Source organism: Pelophylax lessonae, assembly GCF_965119305.1.
Source record: "Pelophylax lessonae genome assembly, chromosome: 4".
NCBI lineage: Eukaryota > Metazoa > Chordata > Amphibia > Anura > Ranidae > Pelophylax > Pelophylax lessonae.
In genome coordinates, this window is record NC_138771.1 from 46,734,378 (window position 1) to 46,751,084 (window position 16,707).

General features: G+C 40.0%; 1 protein-coding gene across 4 annotated transcripts in view; it reads right to left on the reverse strand.

Annotated features, from left to right (window-relative positions):
• NTRK3 (neurotrophic receptor tyrosine kinase 3) overlaps positions 1-16,707 on the reverse strand; it is a 1,045,167-nt gene that overhangs the window by 486,056 nt on the left and 542,404 nt on the right. For all 4 annotated transcript variants that reach the window (XM_082254695.1, XM_082254693.1, XM_082254694.1 and 1 more), the window contains exons 8-9: positions 10,390-10,531; positions 8,052-8,351 (exon numbers count right to left, since the gene is read on the reverse strand). In XM_082254695.1, the coding sequence (XP_082110821.1) occupies positions 8,052-8,351; positions 10,390-10,531 (442 nt within the window). The remainder of the gene's footprint in view (positions 1-8,051; positions 8,352-10,389; positions 10,532-16,707) is intronic.

Here is a 16,707-nt window from a genome sequence, read left to right on the forward strand (position 1 = left end):
TGATTAATGCATCAATAATTTGAACTAGCTTTCAATGGCTTTGTTAAATTACAAAAAAAATCTGTAAAGCTTTACTGAGCCTGAATAACTCAGAGGAAAAAAACTCAGTATCAGATGATGCCAAATTGGATAAAAGATGGACAAATTTTCTGAAAACCAGCCTCATTTAAACCTCCTCTTGTTTTTTGAAATAATGTGTTATCCAAGTGAAAAAAAAAAAATCCCAAACACTCTTCATATGTTCCTGACATAAACAAATCAATCATACCAGCAGCCCAAAGTAAACTCAACGTGCTGTACACAATTTTTTTTTTATAGACCATAAAGCTTTATGTAAGAAGCCCCAATTCCAGCTCTTACCCTGCATAATATGTTGTTAAGAAAGATATCTCAGCTAGTATATAGCACATCAATAAGTGAAATACGCTATACTACTGCTTGTACTATAAACACACAAGTTTTAGGCATATGAATCTAGTAATTACAATTATTCTGCACTATATATATATATATATATATATATATATATATATATATATATACATATATATATATAGTGTAGAATAATTGTAGTTACTAGATAAAAAATATTCATATGCCTAAAACTTGTATGGTTATAGTAAAAGCAGTAATATAGCATATTTCACATATATATGTGTATATATATATATATATATATATATATATATATATATATATATATATATATATATATATATATATATATATGTATATAGTGTAGAATAATTGTAGTTACTAGATAAAAAATATTCATATGCCTAAAACTTGTATGGTTATAGTAAAAGCAGTAATATAGCATATTTCACATATATATATATATATGTATATATGTATATATATATATATATATATATATATATATATATATATATATATATATATATATATATATATATATATATATATATATATATATATATATACATATATATATATATATATATATATATATATATATATATATATACATATATATATATACATATATACATATATATATATATTGTGAAAGAAAATAGGTGCGCAGTCCTGAAGTGATGAGAAGTGAAGTGAAAGCAGCACTGAAATTTAAATTAAACGTGAGAAGATGGCAATATGGAAAACATTACCAAAGTGCGCTAACAAATAATGAACCAAGTGTTCAATATATAAGAGAACCAGGAATTTGAAAGACCTGATTGCTCCTACTCCAGTTGAGAAGCCTGTCATCCCTAGAATGTTTTCTAATATGAAAGGCTTTTTTCCTTGTAAAAAATGCCGGGTATGTAAAGAGTTAAAAACACAGAGAACTAAAACCTTCAACTCTACAGTAACCAAGAAAAAGTACGATATCCAAAACTTTGTTACATGCCAAAGTAGGGGAGCTATATATCTCCTTACTTGTGGATGTGGGTTGCAGTATGTTGGAAGAACGATTAGAACCCCTAGTATAAGAATTGGGGAGCATCTTACCAACATACAAATTGGATTCCCTGGACACAGCCTTTCAGCCCATCACGACAGATGTCATAATCAAAACTATGCACAACTGAAAGCCGTCGTGATTGAAGGCTACTCCCCCCATTGGAGAGGGAGTGATATGAAAAGGACTATCTCCAGGCGCGAAACGTTTTGGATTCATGAATTAAAGTGTTACCAGCCCTGGGGCATGAATGTAGAGTGGGACATTAATGCCCATATAAACAATGACTAGTCCTTCCTACAATTGATACACACTTTCTTTCATAGTCTGCTCTCTTTCAGCCAATCTTTTCCTCCTTCATTATTATTCTCCTTCTTTAAATTTGGTGTTTAATAATTTTTTAAAAATTTTTTAAAAATTTTTTAGACAACTTTTATATTTTTATATATGGAAAATTTGGTATTTTATACATGCATTGTTATTAAATATACCAGTTGGCGGATGGAGATTTCCATTGCGATCCACCCTAACCAACAATTTTGTTTTACACATAAAAGTTTTTTAATAATTTTAAAATAAATCAATTTTTTAACATTGATTAAAATATGTCCACCTATTGGATTTTTAGTTTTTAGTCCAAATTGTGGCCATTTATAATTTATCCTCCAAAATTGCTTACTCTCACCAATAGATAATTCTTTCACCGTGAAGATTAGCATTTTTTAACCATATTTTTTGCCTTTTAATCAAATGATTCTCTTCTTAGCCGTTAAGAAAGGTAAACATGGCCACACTGCTTGCCTTCTTACATTGCACCACTAGTCCATGCATTGTTAGGTAAAGTACGTTTCCTTTTCTGGACACTTTAGTACCACCTATCAATTGCTTTGTTGACATCCGCTGTAATTGGCCCAACAAGAATCCGGAAAGATATCGTAACATTTCCGGGTCTTTGAAGTATTACGATCATGATAGGTCGACTCCGGAACCGGAAGTGCGTCATTGCACGTCCGGGTCTTCGGAGGAATATGCTATGATTGGCCAACTCCGCAACCGGAAGTGCGTCATTGCACTTCCGAGTCCCCGCCGAGTCCGCACCGGAAGTCTCCACTTGCCAACACTTAAATGAGAGATGTGGACAGCGCGGCTGTAGCTCCAATCCCAGAAGCCGACTTGTTAGTGGAAACGCGTCGGGGGGAGCCAGCCGTGTTGTCATAGGTCCCGGTTTGTACTGCAGACACCCGCGACCGCCCTGTATTTGCTGTTTGTTCGTCCGGAATGTGTAAGTGTACCCTCATTCGTTTTATCATTAAAGTCGAAGGTAATGCACTATAGTCCTCTTCTTTTCTCTGGGTTGCTCTGTCTTGGCATCTCCCCCTGCTTGGAAGCCTACAGATCCCCCCCCACTTCGGAAGCAGCTGATTGTTCCGGTCCATTCCGAGAGCCATCCCTGCCAGCTTGATCAGTTGGGGACTTCTAGACATAACCAAGTACATGCTCACATCTCTCCACATTGTGGTAAGAGTCCACTCCTAACACTGGGTGTCCACATGTGTATATCAGGCCACTGAGAATCACTTTGGATCATTTTTTGGGACGAGGCCCCACCCACCTCCCAACACTCCCTTACCTTCACTCCAATTTGAAAAGAAGACTTTTTCACAGTTTTTGCACTTTTGTTTTGGACTGAATGCATATGATTTTTTAAATCCGGTTACCATCCATGTACCTTTGAACACTTGGTTCATTATTTGTTAGCGCACTTTGGTAATGTTTTCCATATTGCCATCTTCTCATATATATATATATATATATATATATATATATATATATACACACACACATATATATATATATATATATATATATATATATATACATACATACGTACATACATACATATATATATATATATATATATATATATATATATATATATATATATATATATATATATATATATGTGTGTGTGTGTGTGTGTGTGTGTGTGTGTGTGTGTGTGAAATATGGTATATTACTGCTTGTACTATAACCATACAAGTTTTAGGGCATATGGATATAGTATTAGACTTTCCTTAAAACTATACAAAATTGTTATATATTAGAAATTTCAAATTTATCACATTTTAAACTGGGGTACCAACTTAGTTGTCACTATTTTAGCATGATATTCATAGACACTTTAATGCTAAGTTGGTGTAGCCCAACTATCTTCATGTGATGAAAGGCCATCAACCACTACATTCCCCTCTAGTGATGACAGAGCTGATTAGTGAATTTGTCAAATTGGGGAAATCTGATCGTCTCTGCCAATTGACAATTCTCTAAATCTCCTAAATGTGCTAAGAATTCATAAATCAATTTAGTTAGAATTCTTAATTGCATGAGTTTTTTTTAAATATGATGAATCAGTAAACACGCACGGAATTCTGGAGAATTCGATTTTTGAACTTCCCTTAAAGGGAATAGATGGTCCAAATGACCCCTTCACTAGCATAGGGAGTGATTCCCTTCCCTTTGTTTTTGTTTACCTAAAAAATTCCGTATTGCATTTTCAATGCTGGCAAGCGAGAAAAAATTTATAAAAAACCTGACCCTAACCTGTAGAACAAAAAAGGATTATTAACCATAACTAATAAAAAATCACTACAAAGAGCCAAACCTTTAGAATTTCGGATTGGCCCTGAAAATTAGGGAGACCAAAAGACTACGCATTGTTCCAGGGTTTACCTGTCATTTTTCAAAGAAGTTACATTTATTCACAAAGGCCATTAGTACAAAGATCAGCACACACCTATCTTACCTTTAGACTAGTTCAAGTCATCCACTGATCTATAACTGAAACAGCTATTACCGTACTGTACATGAGCAAACATAAATGCACAATAAAAAAAATGTCTGCTACAAATGAAGGTAAAGTGGTAGTAAAGTCCGCTTTTGAACTTGTACCTACAGGTAAGCCTAAAAGAAAACTTACCTGTATGTACAGTGAATATCTCCTAAACTTACACTGTTTTTGAGAATATCACATGGGATGCAGCCGGTAACATCACTGGTGCATACGCTCTGAAGGGGTGGCGTACCCGTACCTTCAGAGCTCTGTGTCAGGGCAGTGTTTCCCACACATGTGTGGGAATGACATCATCATGGCCCGGCCATTCATACAGCCAGAAACCATGAACCCAGAAGGAAGACCAGGTGAAGATAGAAACCCTGTCAACGGCGACAGCAAACTACTGAAGGGCTTACTAGCACGTTATGCTATTGCTTTGCAGGGGATTTTTTCGAAATGACCAAATTTAATACCACTTTATGTCAATGTAAAAACTAAAGACATTAAAGGAATTATGAGCTGTCCCATGATGCTCTCCTTTCATTTTTTTTTTATTTTAGGTCTGGCTTTCTGAGCTGCATGGCAAATGGGACTGCTAACAGGCAACTGAGACAGCCATTGGGCAACAATGATAGCCGGTAGAGGCAAGGCAGTAAGATCTCCACTGAATGATCAATATTGTTGTGGTGGAGAAAACCTCTAAGACGCCTACACTGAAATGTAATGAAACCAAAACTACAGGTTAAACAGTGAATCAAAAACCTGTATCTGCTACAGGTTTTAAGTGGAGTTTAGTCATCGTAAAAATCAAAATACATGAAAGGAATTGTGAGTTGGCCCATGATGCTCCCCTTTCTTTTTTTTAATTTTGGATCTGGCTTTCTGAGCTGCTAGGCAAGTAAGAATTTTGTTTTCTTCTTTTCACTAAATTAGGGTGGAATCGTGTAGAGGATGCTTGTAATTATTTGGTGTATCTATATTAATATATATATATATATATATATATATATATATATATATATATATATATATATATATATATATATATATTAAGGTTCAAAGTTTAAATAGGGTGGGATTGGGTGGATAATTTGGGTAGCTATCCTGAGATACACCCCTCTTTTAATCACTAATACATATATATATATAGTACACAAATTTTAAGTTTTAGGTTAGTGGTGGGTGTTTTTTTTTGTTGTTGTTGTTTTTTTGGGAGGGGGGTGAGACGGGAGAGAAAAGTGAAAAAGGGGGAGAGGGAAAAAGGAGGGAAAGGAAAAAGAAAGAAGGGGAAAATGATCTCTACTTATAATAAAAGAGAAAAAGAAGAAAGAAAGGGAAGGAAAAGAGGGGGAAGGAAAAGGACAGGGGGGGGGGGGGAGAAAAAGAAAAAAGAAAAAGTTGTATGGTAATGTATATGCTGGGAACACCATATCTTTATAGCTTTGTGTATGTTGATGTTTTTTGTAATGTTATATATTTTTTTCTTTATTGTATGTAAAGAAAATGATTAAAAAGATATTAAAAACTAAAAAAAAAAAAATATAACCTGTCTAACTGGGATGGCCAAAAAGAAACTATGGTAGCCAATATCGAAACAGTAAAGGCAAGGTAGTAATCTCTCCACTGAATGATCAAAATAGTTGCTGTTGATTACTGGAAACCACTAAGACACCTACACTGAAAGTTAACAAGGCCAAAACTACAAGTTAAAGAGTGGATCAAAAACCAAAAAAACAAAAAAAAAAAAAAAAAAAAAAATATATATATATATATATATATATATATATATATATATACCCTTTAAATAATAATTAAGTATATAAGTCACAATTTTAAGGTTCAAAGTTTAAATAGGATGGAATTGGGTGGATCATTTGGGTAGCTATCCTGAGATACACCCCTAATTTAATCACTAATACATATATATATATATATATATATATATATATATATATATATATATATATATATATATATATTACACAAATTTTAAGTTACAGGTTAGTGGTGGGTGGTTTTTTTTTGTTTTTTTTGGGAGGGGGGTGAGAGGGGGGAGAAAAGTGAAAAAGGGGGAGAGGAAAAAAGGAGGGAAAGGAAAAAGAAAGAAGGGGGAAAATGATCTCTACTTATAATAAAAGAGAAAAAGAAGAAAGAAAGGGAAGGAAAAGTGGGGGAAGGAAAAGGACAGGGGGAAGAAGATAAAAGAAAAGAAAAAAGAAAAAGTTGTATGGTAATGTATATGCAGGGAAAACCATATCTTTATAGTTCTGTGTATGGCGATGTTTTTTGTAATCTTATCTATTTTTTTCTTTATTGTATGTAAAGAAAATGATTAAAAAGATATTAAAAACTAAAAAAAAAAAATAACCTGTCTAACTGGGATGGCCAAAAAGAAACAGTAAAGGCAAGGTAGTAATCTCTCCACTGAATGATCAAAATAGTTGCTGATGATTACTGGAAACCACTAAGACACCTACACTGAAAGTTAACAAGGCCAAAACTACAGGTTAAAGAGTGGATCAAAAACCAAAAAAAAAAAAAACAAATAAATATATATATATATATATATATATATATATATACCCTTTAAATAAAAATTAAGTATATAAGTCCCAATTTTAAGGTTCGAAGTTTAAATAGGGTGGAATTGGGTGGATAATTTGGGTAGCTATCCTGAGATACACCCCTAATTTAATCACTAATACATATATATATATATATATATATAGTACACAAATTTTAAGTTTCAGGTTAGTGGTGGGTGTTTGTTTTTTTTTTTTTTTGGGAGGGGGGTGAGAGGGGGGAGAAAAGTGAAAAAGGGGGAGAGGAAAAAAGGAGGGAAAGGAAAAAGAAAGAAGGGGGAAAATGATCTCTACTTATAATAAAAGAGAAAAAGAAGAACGAAAGGGAAGGAAAAGAGGGGGAAAAAGATAAGGAAAAAAAAAAAAGTTGCATGGTAATGTATATGCTGGGAAAACCATATCTTTATAGTTTTGTGTATGTTGATATTTTTGTGATGTTATATATTTTTTTCTTTATTGTATGTAAAGAAAATGATTAAAAATATATTAAAAACTAAAAAAATAAATAAACAAATAACCTGTCAACAGGTAACTGGGATGGCCAAAAAGAAACTATGGTAGCCAATACCGAAACAGTAAAGGCAAGGTAGTAATCTCTACACTGAATGATCAAAATAGTTGCCGTTGATTACTGGAAACCACTAAGACACCTACACTGAAAGTTAACAAGGCCAAAACTACAAGTTAAAGAGTGGATAAAAAAACTGCATCAGCTATAGGTTTTAAGTGAAGTGAAGCCATCATAAAATTATTTTAGGACAATAATAGTGAGTTGTCCCATGATGTACAGTAGCTCCCCCTTCTTTTTTGACTTTGAATCTGGCTTTCTGAGCCACTAGGCAAATGAGACTGCTAACAGGCAACTGGGACAGCCAATGGACACCTATACTATCCAATCACAAAACAGTGAAGCAAGGCAGTAATGTCTCCACTGAATGATCAAAGTTGTTGTAGTGGCGAAAACCTTTAAGACACCTGCACTGAAGCATAAAGATGCAAAAACTACAGGTTAAAGTGTAGATCAAAAAATAAAACATTTTTTCAAACACTAGCAAATTTGAATGCTATAATAAAATCATGGATGCACCAAATCATCTAAAATTCCTATGATAATTTATAACATTTTTTTGGCAGACACATTTACAAATAAACACAAAATGGTATAGAATGTGTGAAATGAGAAACTAAATAAAGCAGACTGAGAAAAGTTTACCTGATGGATATGGCTGTTCCAGGAAATGTGCATAAACAGTTTGGTTAGCAGCTCCATACTTATTTTTAGCAATCAAAGTATAATTTCCATTGTAATAATGTGTAGGTTTATTAAATAATAGGCATCCTTCCAGAACATTGTCCTGCCCATAGTATTCTGTACGTATGAAATCCACCTGCCGCAAAGCCATCTTGTTATGATACCAGGTTAGTTCTGGACGTGGATTCCCTCGTACCACAAATTCTATACAATGCTCGAGACGCGATACCGGCTCCTTCAAACTCAGGATCCGAGGTGGGTCTGGTAATTCAAATACAACAAACAAGATAAGAAGTTCAGCTGTCAATCAAAGATTTGAAGTTACAACTTCAGTAACATATGAACATACACAGTCTCAGCACACTAAATATACTAGCCAAGAATAACTAATAAATATATTTTAAAATAACATCACGCCAGTCCTTTCTAAAATATATGCATGTAGGAGTTTAGCTACCTGTAGAGAACTTTAGTCATATTTAATTCTGAACTCTGGGCAGATAAAAAACAAAACAAAAAAAAAAAAAACATTAATTTATTCAAGCATGTGTTTCCTAAAAAATGAACTAAGAACAGCTGGCGCAAACATCTGAATCTGACTTGAAAAAAGCCTCTTGCAATCCCTTGTACAGCAGAGCTCAGAATGGGAGAGGAAGAAGAAGCACAAAGAGACAATTAGTGAGCCCCATTAAAGTATACACATCTTTCCTCTGAGGCGGAGTTCATACTTTTGTTTTTACTATGTTTCATACTAAACATATTATGTTTCTCCACATCCAATTTGCATGACTGGAGAGTGTGACCGGCTCTCAATGGAGGCGGGTCACACAGCTCCAGGGCGGCCGCCCTGGAAAAGGGTTCTGTGTGTCTTTGTCTCAGATTCAGGTCCGAATTCAGGAAAACATTTCGACCTGATTCGCACCTGAAACAGAGAACGAACGGAAAAGCACCGGACCCCCCTGTGAGCCGTTGCCGCAGCTAGTGTGAACCCAGCCTTAATAAACCTTTTTAACCACTTGCCGACCGCCCACAGTATATTTACTGCGACAGTCAGCCTCTCCTGGGCAAACCGACGTAGGACTACGTTGCTCGCCCAGGAGCCTGTAGGGGGCGAGCGCGCAAGTGACCGGCGGCTCCGATGTCCGCCAGCCACTCACGATCCCGCTCAGGAGAGGGTGAAAGGCAGACGGCTGATGTAAACACAGCCGTCTGTCATTCTCCCTTAGATCATCACTGAGGCTATGCGATCCTGCTATGTAGGATTGTATGTCTCTGTTATGATCTAACATGCCACGCCCCCTGACAGTTAGAATCACGGCCCTAGGGATACATTTAAACCACTGATCACCAATAAAGTTAACCCCTTCCCTGCCAGTGTCATTTTGACAGTAACAGTGCATATGTATAGCACTGATTACTGTAGTAATGTCACTGGTACCCCCTAAAGTGTCAAAAATGTCAGTCAAGGGTGCGATCTGTCTGTCGCAATGTCGCAGTCCCGCAAAAAAAATCGCAGAATGCCGCCATTACTGGTTAAAAAAAAAAACAATAAAAATTACATAAATCTTTCCAGTAGTTAGTAAACGCAATAACTTTTGCGCAAACCAATCAAAATACGCTTATTGCAATTTTTTTACCAAAAATATGTAGCAGAAAACAAATTGGCCTAGAATGTTAATAATATATATATATATATATATATATATATATATACATATATATATATATATATATAGTATATATATATCACCTAGCATGATACCCAAAAAAATTAACACACATACGTACAAGTTATTGCCGTGACATTTTGCTGTTATGCAAATTGTAGCTATTTGAAAATTTCATTTTTGTGCCCCCTATACAGATATGTAGTAATTAACTGGATTCCCTATGAATGTGAAGGTACAGTACACTGACCCAAAGCTCAAATAATATAATACCAGCTCAGTGTGCTTCCTTTTAAAAAAAGGTTCTAAAGGTTGAAAGGTAAAGTGCATGTCTAAGAAGATAACTGTGCCTCCATCTTTCATTATCTATCCATTATGTTCAGTAAATGTGTTCATATGAAACTTGCTGAGATCAAAACACTTGATTTAACTATTAGCAATGGGGGCAATGCTCTCTGCCTATGTGTAAAGGTCATTTGAACAATAAAGGACTAACTAAGAAACCTTTGATTAGCCTTATCCAGGTCCAAAACATAATTCAGCCTTATTGCTTCCTCCCTTCATGATAAACTGTGTAGAGAAACTGCTGATAACTTTTAAACTTCTGGACAGTAGCCCTTGGTCAAACTTACAGTTGACAGTGAGAAATACAGTTGCGTTGGTCATCCCCACAACGTTTTCTGCTATGCAGGTCAAGGCGTAGCCGTTGTCTTCTCCGGAGACATTAACCAGAGTCAGGTTAATAGAATGCACATTGGTCCAATTGACATTGGTCTGTAGCCAACACAAACAGGCAAGGAAGGCGTTAAAGAATTATGCAAGAAAGCCGTTAAATATTGAACAAAGCAAATGTAAAGAGATTGCTATGAAGCTATCAGCACAAAAGAACAAAAGCAGCTTTCATTATGACATCAAAGAAGATTTCAGCAGAGAAAAGAGAATTCAATTCTACAAATGGCTTTTTTTGTACATAGTTATTTCCTTAACAATGTTAACTATATTTTTTATCTCTATAATTGCCAGAATAAAGTCCAATTTCCATATAAACAATGGTGGGGAATTCGTACAATTAGTAAAAAATGTGTTTTGTGCGTAATAGCTTTACACTTTGCAATTGTGTAAGACATTATAGAGCTATTCAAATCGATAATTTCTTTAAAATGCAGAAAATAGGCAGATTCTAAAATATAATAATTAGTGTTTAAGACATTATCTATAAAAGAGTAATACAAACAAAGCTGAACAACGTTATCTGCTCATGTGGAATTCTGTGTTCAATAAAGTATGTGATGTCTTTGCAGACATATCATTTTAAATTACATAATAAAGAAAAAAAAAAATATATTTTTTTTTTTATCCGTCCATTAAGTGATATTTCAGTTATAGGTCTGATGAATGGGTATCAACTAGGTATATTTTGGTACTTGCATGGGCTTTTATGGGATAAGAATAGAACAATGGGAAAACCTCAACTATGCAGAACACAGGGATAACCTCAGCAGGGTAGAACACCAGTGGAAATTAGGCAGGACAATATGCTAGGAAAACCTCAGGAGGGAAGAACACAGGCAAAACTTCAGCAGGAAAAACACAGACAGAACCTCAGAAGGGTAAAATGTTGTGAGAACCTCAGCAGGACAAAACACAATTAGAACTTAAAGCGCCGTTCCACCCTAAAATTATACTTACCTCCATCTTCTTGCTCCGGGTCACCTTAAAAACAAATGGATAATCGCAATTTTTTTTTTTTACTTACCTTGTTTAGAAGAAAATATACTTACCTTACTTCCTCTTCTTCCCCTCGGCGGCCACGGCGATTCGTCACTTCCTGGCTTGCAATGATTCCTGGGAGCTGAACATCATCGCTCCCAGGAATCAATGCACCTGCACCGGCCCCAACGTCAGTTCCAGTGCAGGCGCCGTCATACCTTGCTAAACAGCTTCTGGGCATGGCCAGAAGCTGTGCAGGGATGAGGCTGCGGCACCGGAAGTGACGGCGGGGCCGGTGCAGTGCATCGTGGGACCGAAGAAGACGGAAGAGGATGCAGAAGAGGATTGAGCTGGCTTCAAGCTGCCCACACCTGAGATGGCAGCGCTGGACAATACATTTTCAAGGTAAGTATTTCTTCTAATAGGTAAGTGCAACCCGGGACAGATCAGAGGCTATCCATCGTGGAATGCACTAGCCCTGACTGTCCCAGGGGTATTTTTATTAAAAAAAACGTTCCCAGGGTGGAACTCCGCTTTAACAGGGCAAAATAATAGGGACCTCAGCATAGCAGACCAGAGGGAAAGCCTCAGCAGGACAGAACATACAGAGAATATAAGCAGAGAGAACCTAATAAGGGCAGATCCCAGTGAGAACCTCAGGATGTCAAAACATTGGGATAACTTTGTTAGGGCAAAACACAGGTAGAACCTCAGCAGAGCAAAACAGAGCCAAAATCTCAGAAGGGGTAAACATGGGGGGGAATATTAGAATGACACAACACTGGGAGAACCTCACTGAGGCAGAGCACTTGGAGAACCTTACTAAGGCAGAACACTGGGAGAATCTCAGCAAAGTAAAAGACTGGGAGAACATGGAAAGGCAAAACACAAGGAGAACCTCTGCAGGGGAAAACACAAGGAGAACCTCAGCAGGGTAAATCACAAGCAGAATCTCAACAGGAAGAACACAGGGAGAACCCCAGCAGAACACTAGCATAACATTAGCAGAGCAGAACACCAGGAGAATCTCAGGGAGGCAGAACACTGGGAGAACCTCAGAAGGGCAAAACACAAGAAGAACCTCAGCAATAGGGATGATCGAACGGTTCGGGTCGACCATCGGTTCGACCCGAACATTGGATGTTCGATATTCGGCCGAATACCGAACTTTTTGCGGCAAAAGTTCGGTATTCGGCCACCAGAACCGCCCAAAATGCACTGGGACAGGAACTGGGCTTTAAAAGCCCGTGATTGGCCCAGAAACGTCTGCAAAAGCCAATGAGGGGGCAGGAGTCTCCTAGGAACGTGATTGGAGTGACTACGGGGACCAGAGGCCAATCAGGAGTGAATACGCCCCACACTATATAAGATGGCCCCGCCTAACCCCTAGCACAGTTATCCAGAGCCTGTTGAAGAGAGTTGAAGCAGTTCTGTCTGACTCCTGCTTGCTACACTACATTTCCTACATATCGAGTGGTTCTAAAGCTCCATATAGCAGAATTGTATTTAGCTTACAGCCAGTGTAGTTAGATACAGCGATTGTGCTGGTTCTTAGAGTTAAAAAAAAAAAAAAAAAAACTTAAGGGACAGTGTCAGTCTTCTGCTGTATGGAGCTTTCTATTTAGTGGAAAGGGATATCTAGTGTAGTTAGGGAACTTTGTACTACATTAGTTAGATTTGAAAATTTAGTTTCTGTAGGGAAAGTGTGAAGGTTCTGTTTAGTGAGCACGTGGCACAGTGCTGCTCTATCACAGCAGGTATACGTGCTTGCTAGGCAGCAAAATACAGTGACAACTTAACGCCTGTTGTTCAAAGCGTTAGGTGCACTGTACAAAAGCCTTTGCAACTGTGCGTGACACGCAACTGCTGTGCTGTATCCAGCGACAACTGTGGGTCGCATAGCAGTGTGCGTTTTTCACCGCACACAGTTGCCAACGCATCAGTGACAACCTAACGCCTGTTGTTCAAAGCGTTAGGTCCACTGTGCAAAAGGCTTTGCTACTGTGCGTGAACCGCAACTGCTGTGCTGTATCCAGCGACAACTGTGGGTCGCATAGCAGTGTGCGTTTTTCACCGCACACAGTTGCCAACGCATCAGTGACAACTTAACGCCTGTTGTTCAAAGCGTTAGGTGCACTGTACAAAAGCCTTTGCAACTGTGCGTGACACGCAACTGCTGTGCTGTATCCAGCGACAACTGTGGGTCGCATAGCAGTGTGCGTTTTTCACCGCACACAGTTGCCAACGCATCAGTGACAACCTAACGCCTGTTGTTCAAAGCGTTAGGTCCACTGTGCAAAAGGCTTTGCTACTGTGCGTGAACCGCAACTGCTGTGCTGTATCCAGCGACAACTGTGGGTCGCATAGCAGTGTGCGTTTTTCACCGCACACAGTTGCCAACGCATCAGTGACAACCTAACGCCTGTTGTTCAAAGCGTTAGGTCCACTGTGCAAAAGGCTTTGCTACTGTGCGTGAACCGCAACTGCTGTGCTGTATCCAGCGACAACTGTGGGTCGCATAGCAGTGTGCGTTTTTCACCGCACACAGTTGCCAACGCATCAGTGACAACTTAACGCCTGTTGTTCAAAGCGTTAGGTGCACTGTACAAAAGCCTTTGCAACTGTGCGTGACACGCAACTGCTGTGCTGTATCCAGCGACAACTGTGGGTCGCATAGCAGTGTGCGTTTTTCACCGCACACAGTTGCCAACGCATCAGTGACAACCTAACGCCTGTTGTTCAAAGCGTTAGGTCCACTGTGCAAAAGGCTTTGCTACTGTGCGTGAACCGCAACTGCTGTGCTGTATCCAGCGACAACTGTGGGTCGCATAGCAGTGTGCGTTTTTCACCGCACACAGTTGCCAACGCATCAGTGACAAATATGCCTGGTAGACCAAGAAAAGGCATACGTGGCCCTGCTGCGGAAAGGGGCACAGCTTCTAGGGTGTCTAGAGGCAGGGGTGGACGTGGTGGTCAGTCCTCAGCCAGGCCACCATTTGGATTGTTCTCCGGCAGTGGCCAAGCTATACGTCCACAGTATGTACAGGAGGTGGTGGACTATATGAACAAACCCTCATCATCGGCATCATCTGCAACTACAGTGACCCAGGCAGAGAAAAGTGGTCAGTCTTCTGCAGTTGTCAGAACAAATACAGATGAGTCCATGTCCACCTCATGTCCTCCCTTAGACCCAATTTCAGACATGGCAGAGGAGTCAGCTGAGCTGTTTGACCACAGTGTCGGCCATCTACTCCAGCCTGATGCTCAGTCCTTTATGGAGTCTGATGTTGGGTCTGAGTTTGAGGAGGAGGCAGAGCAAACAAGAGGGGAGAGCAGACGGCCCGCTCCATCTAAGGCCGCACCTGTTGTCTCCCAGGCCAGGCCTGATGCTCAGTCTTTGATAGAATCAGATGTTGGGTCTGAGGTTGAGGAGGAGGCAGAGCAAACAAGAGGGGAGAGCAGACGGCCCGCTCCATCTAAGGCCGCACCTGTTGTCTCCCAGGCCAGGCCTGATGCTCAGTCTTTGATGGAGTCAGATGTTGGGTCTGAGGTTGAGGAGGAGGCAGAGCAAGCAAGAGGGGAGAGCAGACGGCCTACTCCATCTAAGGCCGCACCTGTTGTCTCCCGGGCCACTATACACACCTCATCTTGCTGGGCCTTTTTTGAGACATCCCATGCAGATAAAACAGTTGCGATCTGCAAGATTTGTAAGAAGGGTATAAAACGTGGCAAAAATGTCAACCACCTGGGTACAAGCTGCCTAAACAGGCATTTGACAACCCACCACTCGGCCCGTTGGCAGGAGCATTTAAAGAACCCACAAAAGGGCCAAAGATTGGTCAGTCGGCCTCCTAGTTCTCCTCGCGCTCCTCCTCATGCTCCATCTGCTCCACCTGCTCCACCTGCACATCAGTCTGTTCCTGGCCCTGCTATAGTCACTCGTCACCTGTTGGCAGCCTCCACTGGCAGGGATGATGATATAGCAGGCAGTGTCGCATCTACCTCCAGCACACCACCAGCTGTATCATCTAGACGCCAAATTTCGATTCCTCACATGCTGGAACGAAAAAAAATGTATACTCCCCGCCACCCACATGCCCAGCGTCTAAACAGTAGTTTGGCTAAACTACTGGCTCTGCAACTATTACCATTTAACCTGGTAGAGTCTGCTCCCTTCCGTGACTTCGCAAAATGTGCAGTTCCACAGTGGCAGGTGCCAAGTCGGCATTACTTTTCCCGTAAGGCCCTGCCATCCCTATACCAACATGTGGAAGGCAATGTAGTGTCATCCCTGGCCAAGTCAGTCAGCCGTAAGATACACTTGACGGCTGACACTTGGTCAAGCAAACATGGGCAGGGACGGTACATTTCTGTCACTGCTCACTGGGTGACACTGCTTGCCAGTGGAAGGGATTGTAGCCAGGGCTCGGTGCTGCAGCCAGTGTTGCCCCCACGTCTGCAAACAGCTGGTGGTGTCGCTGATCCGGGTAGATCGATCACTTCTACCCCCTCCTGCTCCTCCTCCTCTACCTCCTCCATGCCCTCCTCTGCAGAATGGTCCTTTGAATATGATGAGATACCACGTAAACGTTCAAAGGGCTATTCTATGTCTCAGGCCAAAAGGTGTCACGCAGTGCTGCAGCTTGTGTGTCTAGGGGACAGGCAGCACACTGCCCCTCAGATTCTTGGGGCTCTGCAGGCACAGGCCCAGAGGTGGTTGACACCACGCCAGCTGCAGCCAGGGATGGTGGTTACTGATAATGGGTCAAACCTCCTGGCCGCCCTTCGTCAGGGAAAGTTAACCCATGTGCCATGCCTGGCGCATGTCCTGAATCTCGTGGTACAGCGGTTTTTGAACTCGTACCCGGGAATGCAGGATGTGCTAAGGATGGCAAGAAGGGTGTGCAGTCACTTCAGGCGGTCGTACAGTGCCACTGCACGTTTGGCCGAAGTGCAGCGCGAGTTTCACCTGCCGGTACACCGCCTCATCTGTGACATGCCCACCCGCTGGAACTCCACCTTGGCTATGCTGCAGCGCCTGTACACGCAGCAGAGGGCCCTCAATGAATACCTATGCGAGTACGGCACCAGCACTGGCTCTGCGCGCCTGGGCTTCTTTTCACCACGGCAGTGGCTTTTGATTAAGGATGCATGCGCTGTCCTCTCGCCATTTGAGGAGGCCACAAGGATGGTCAGCCGGGACAGCGCATGCATCAGTGACACCCTACCGGTACTGTTTT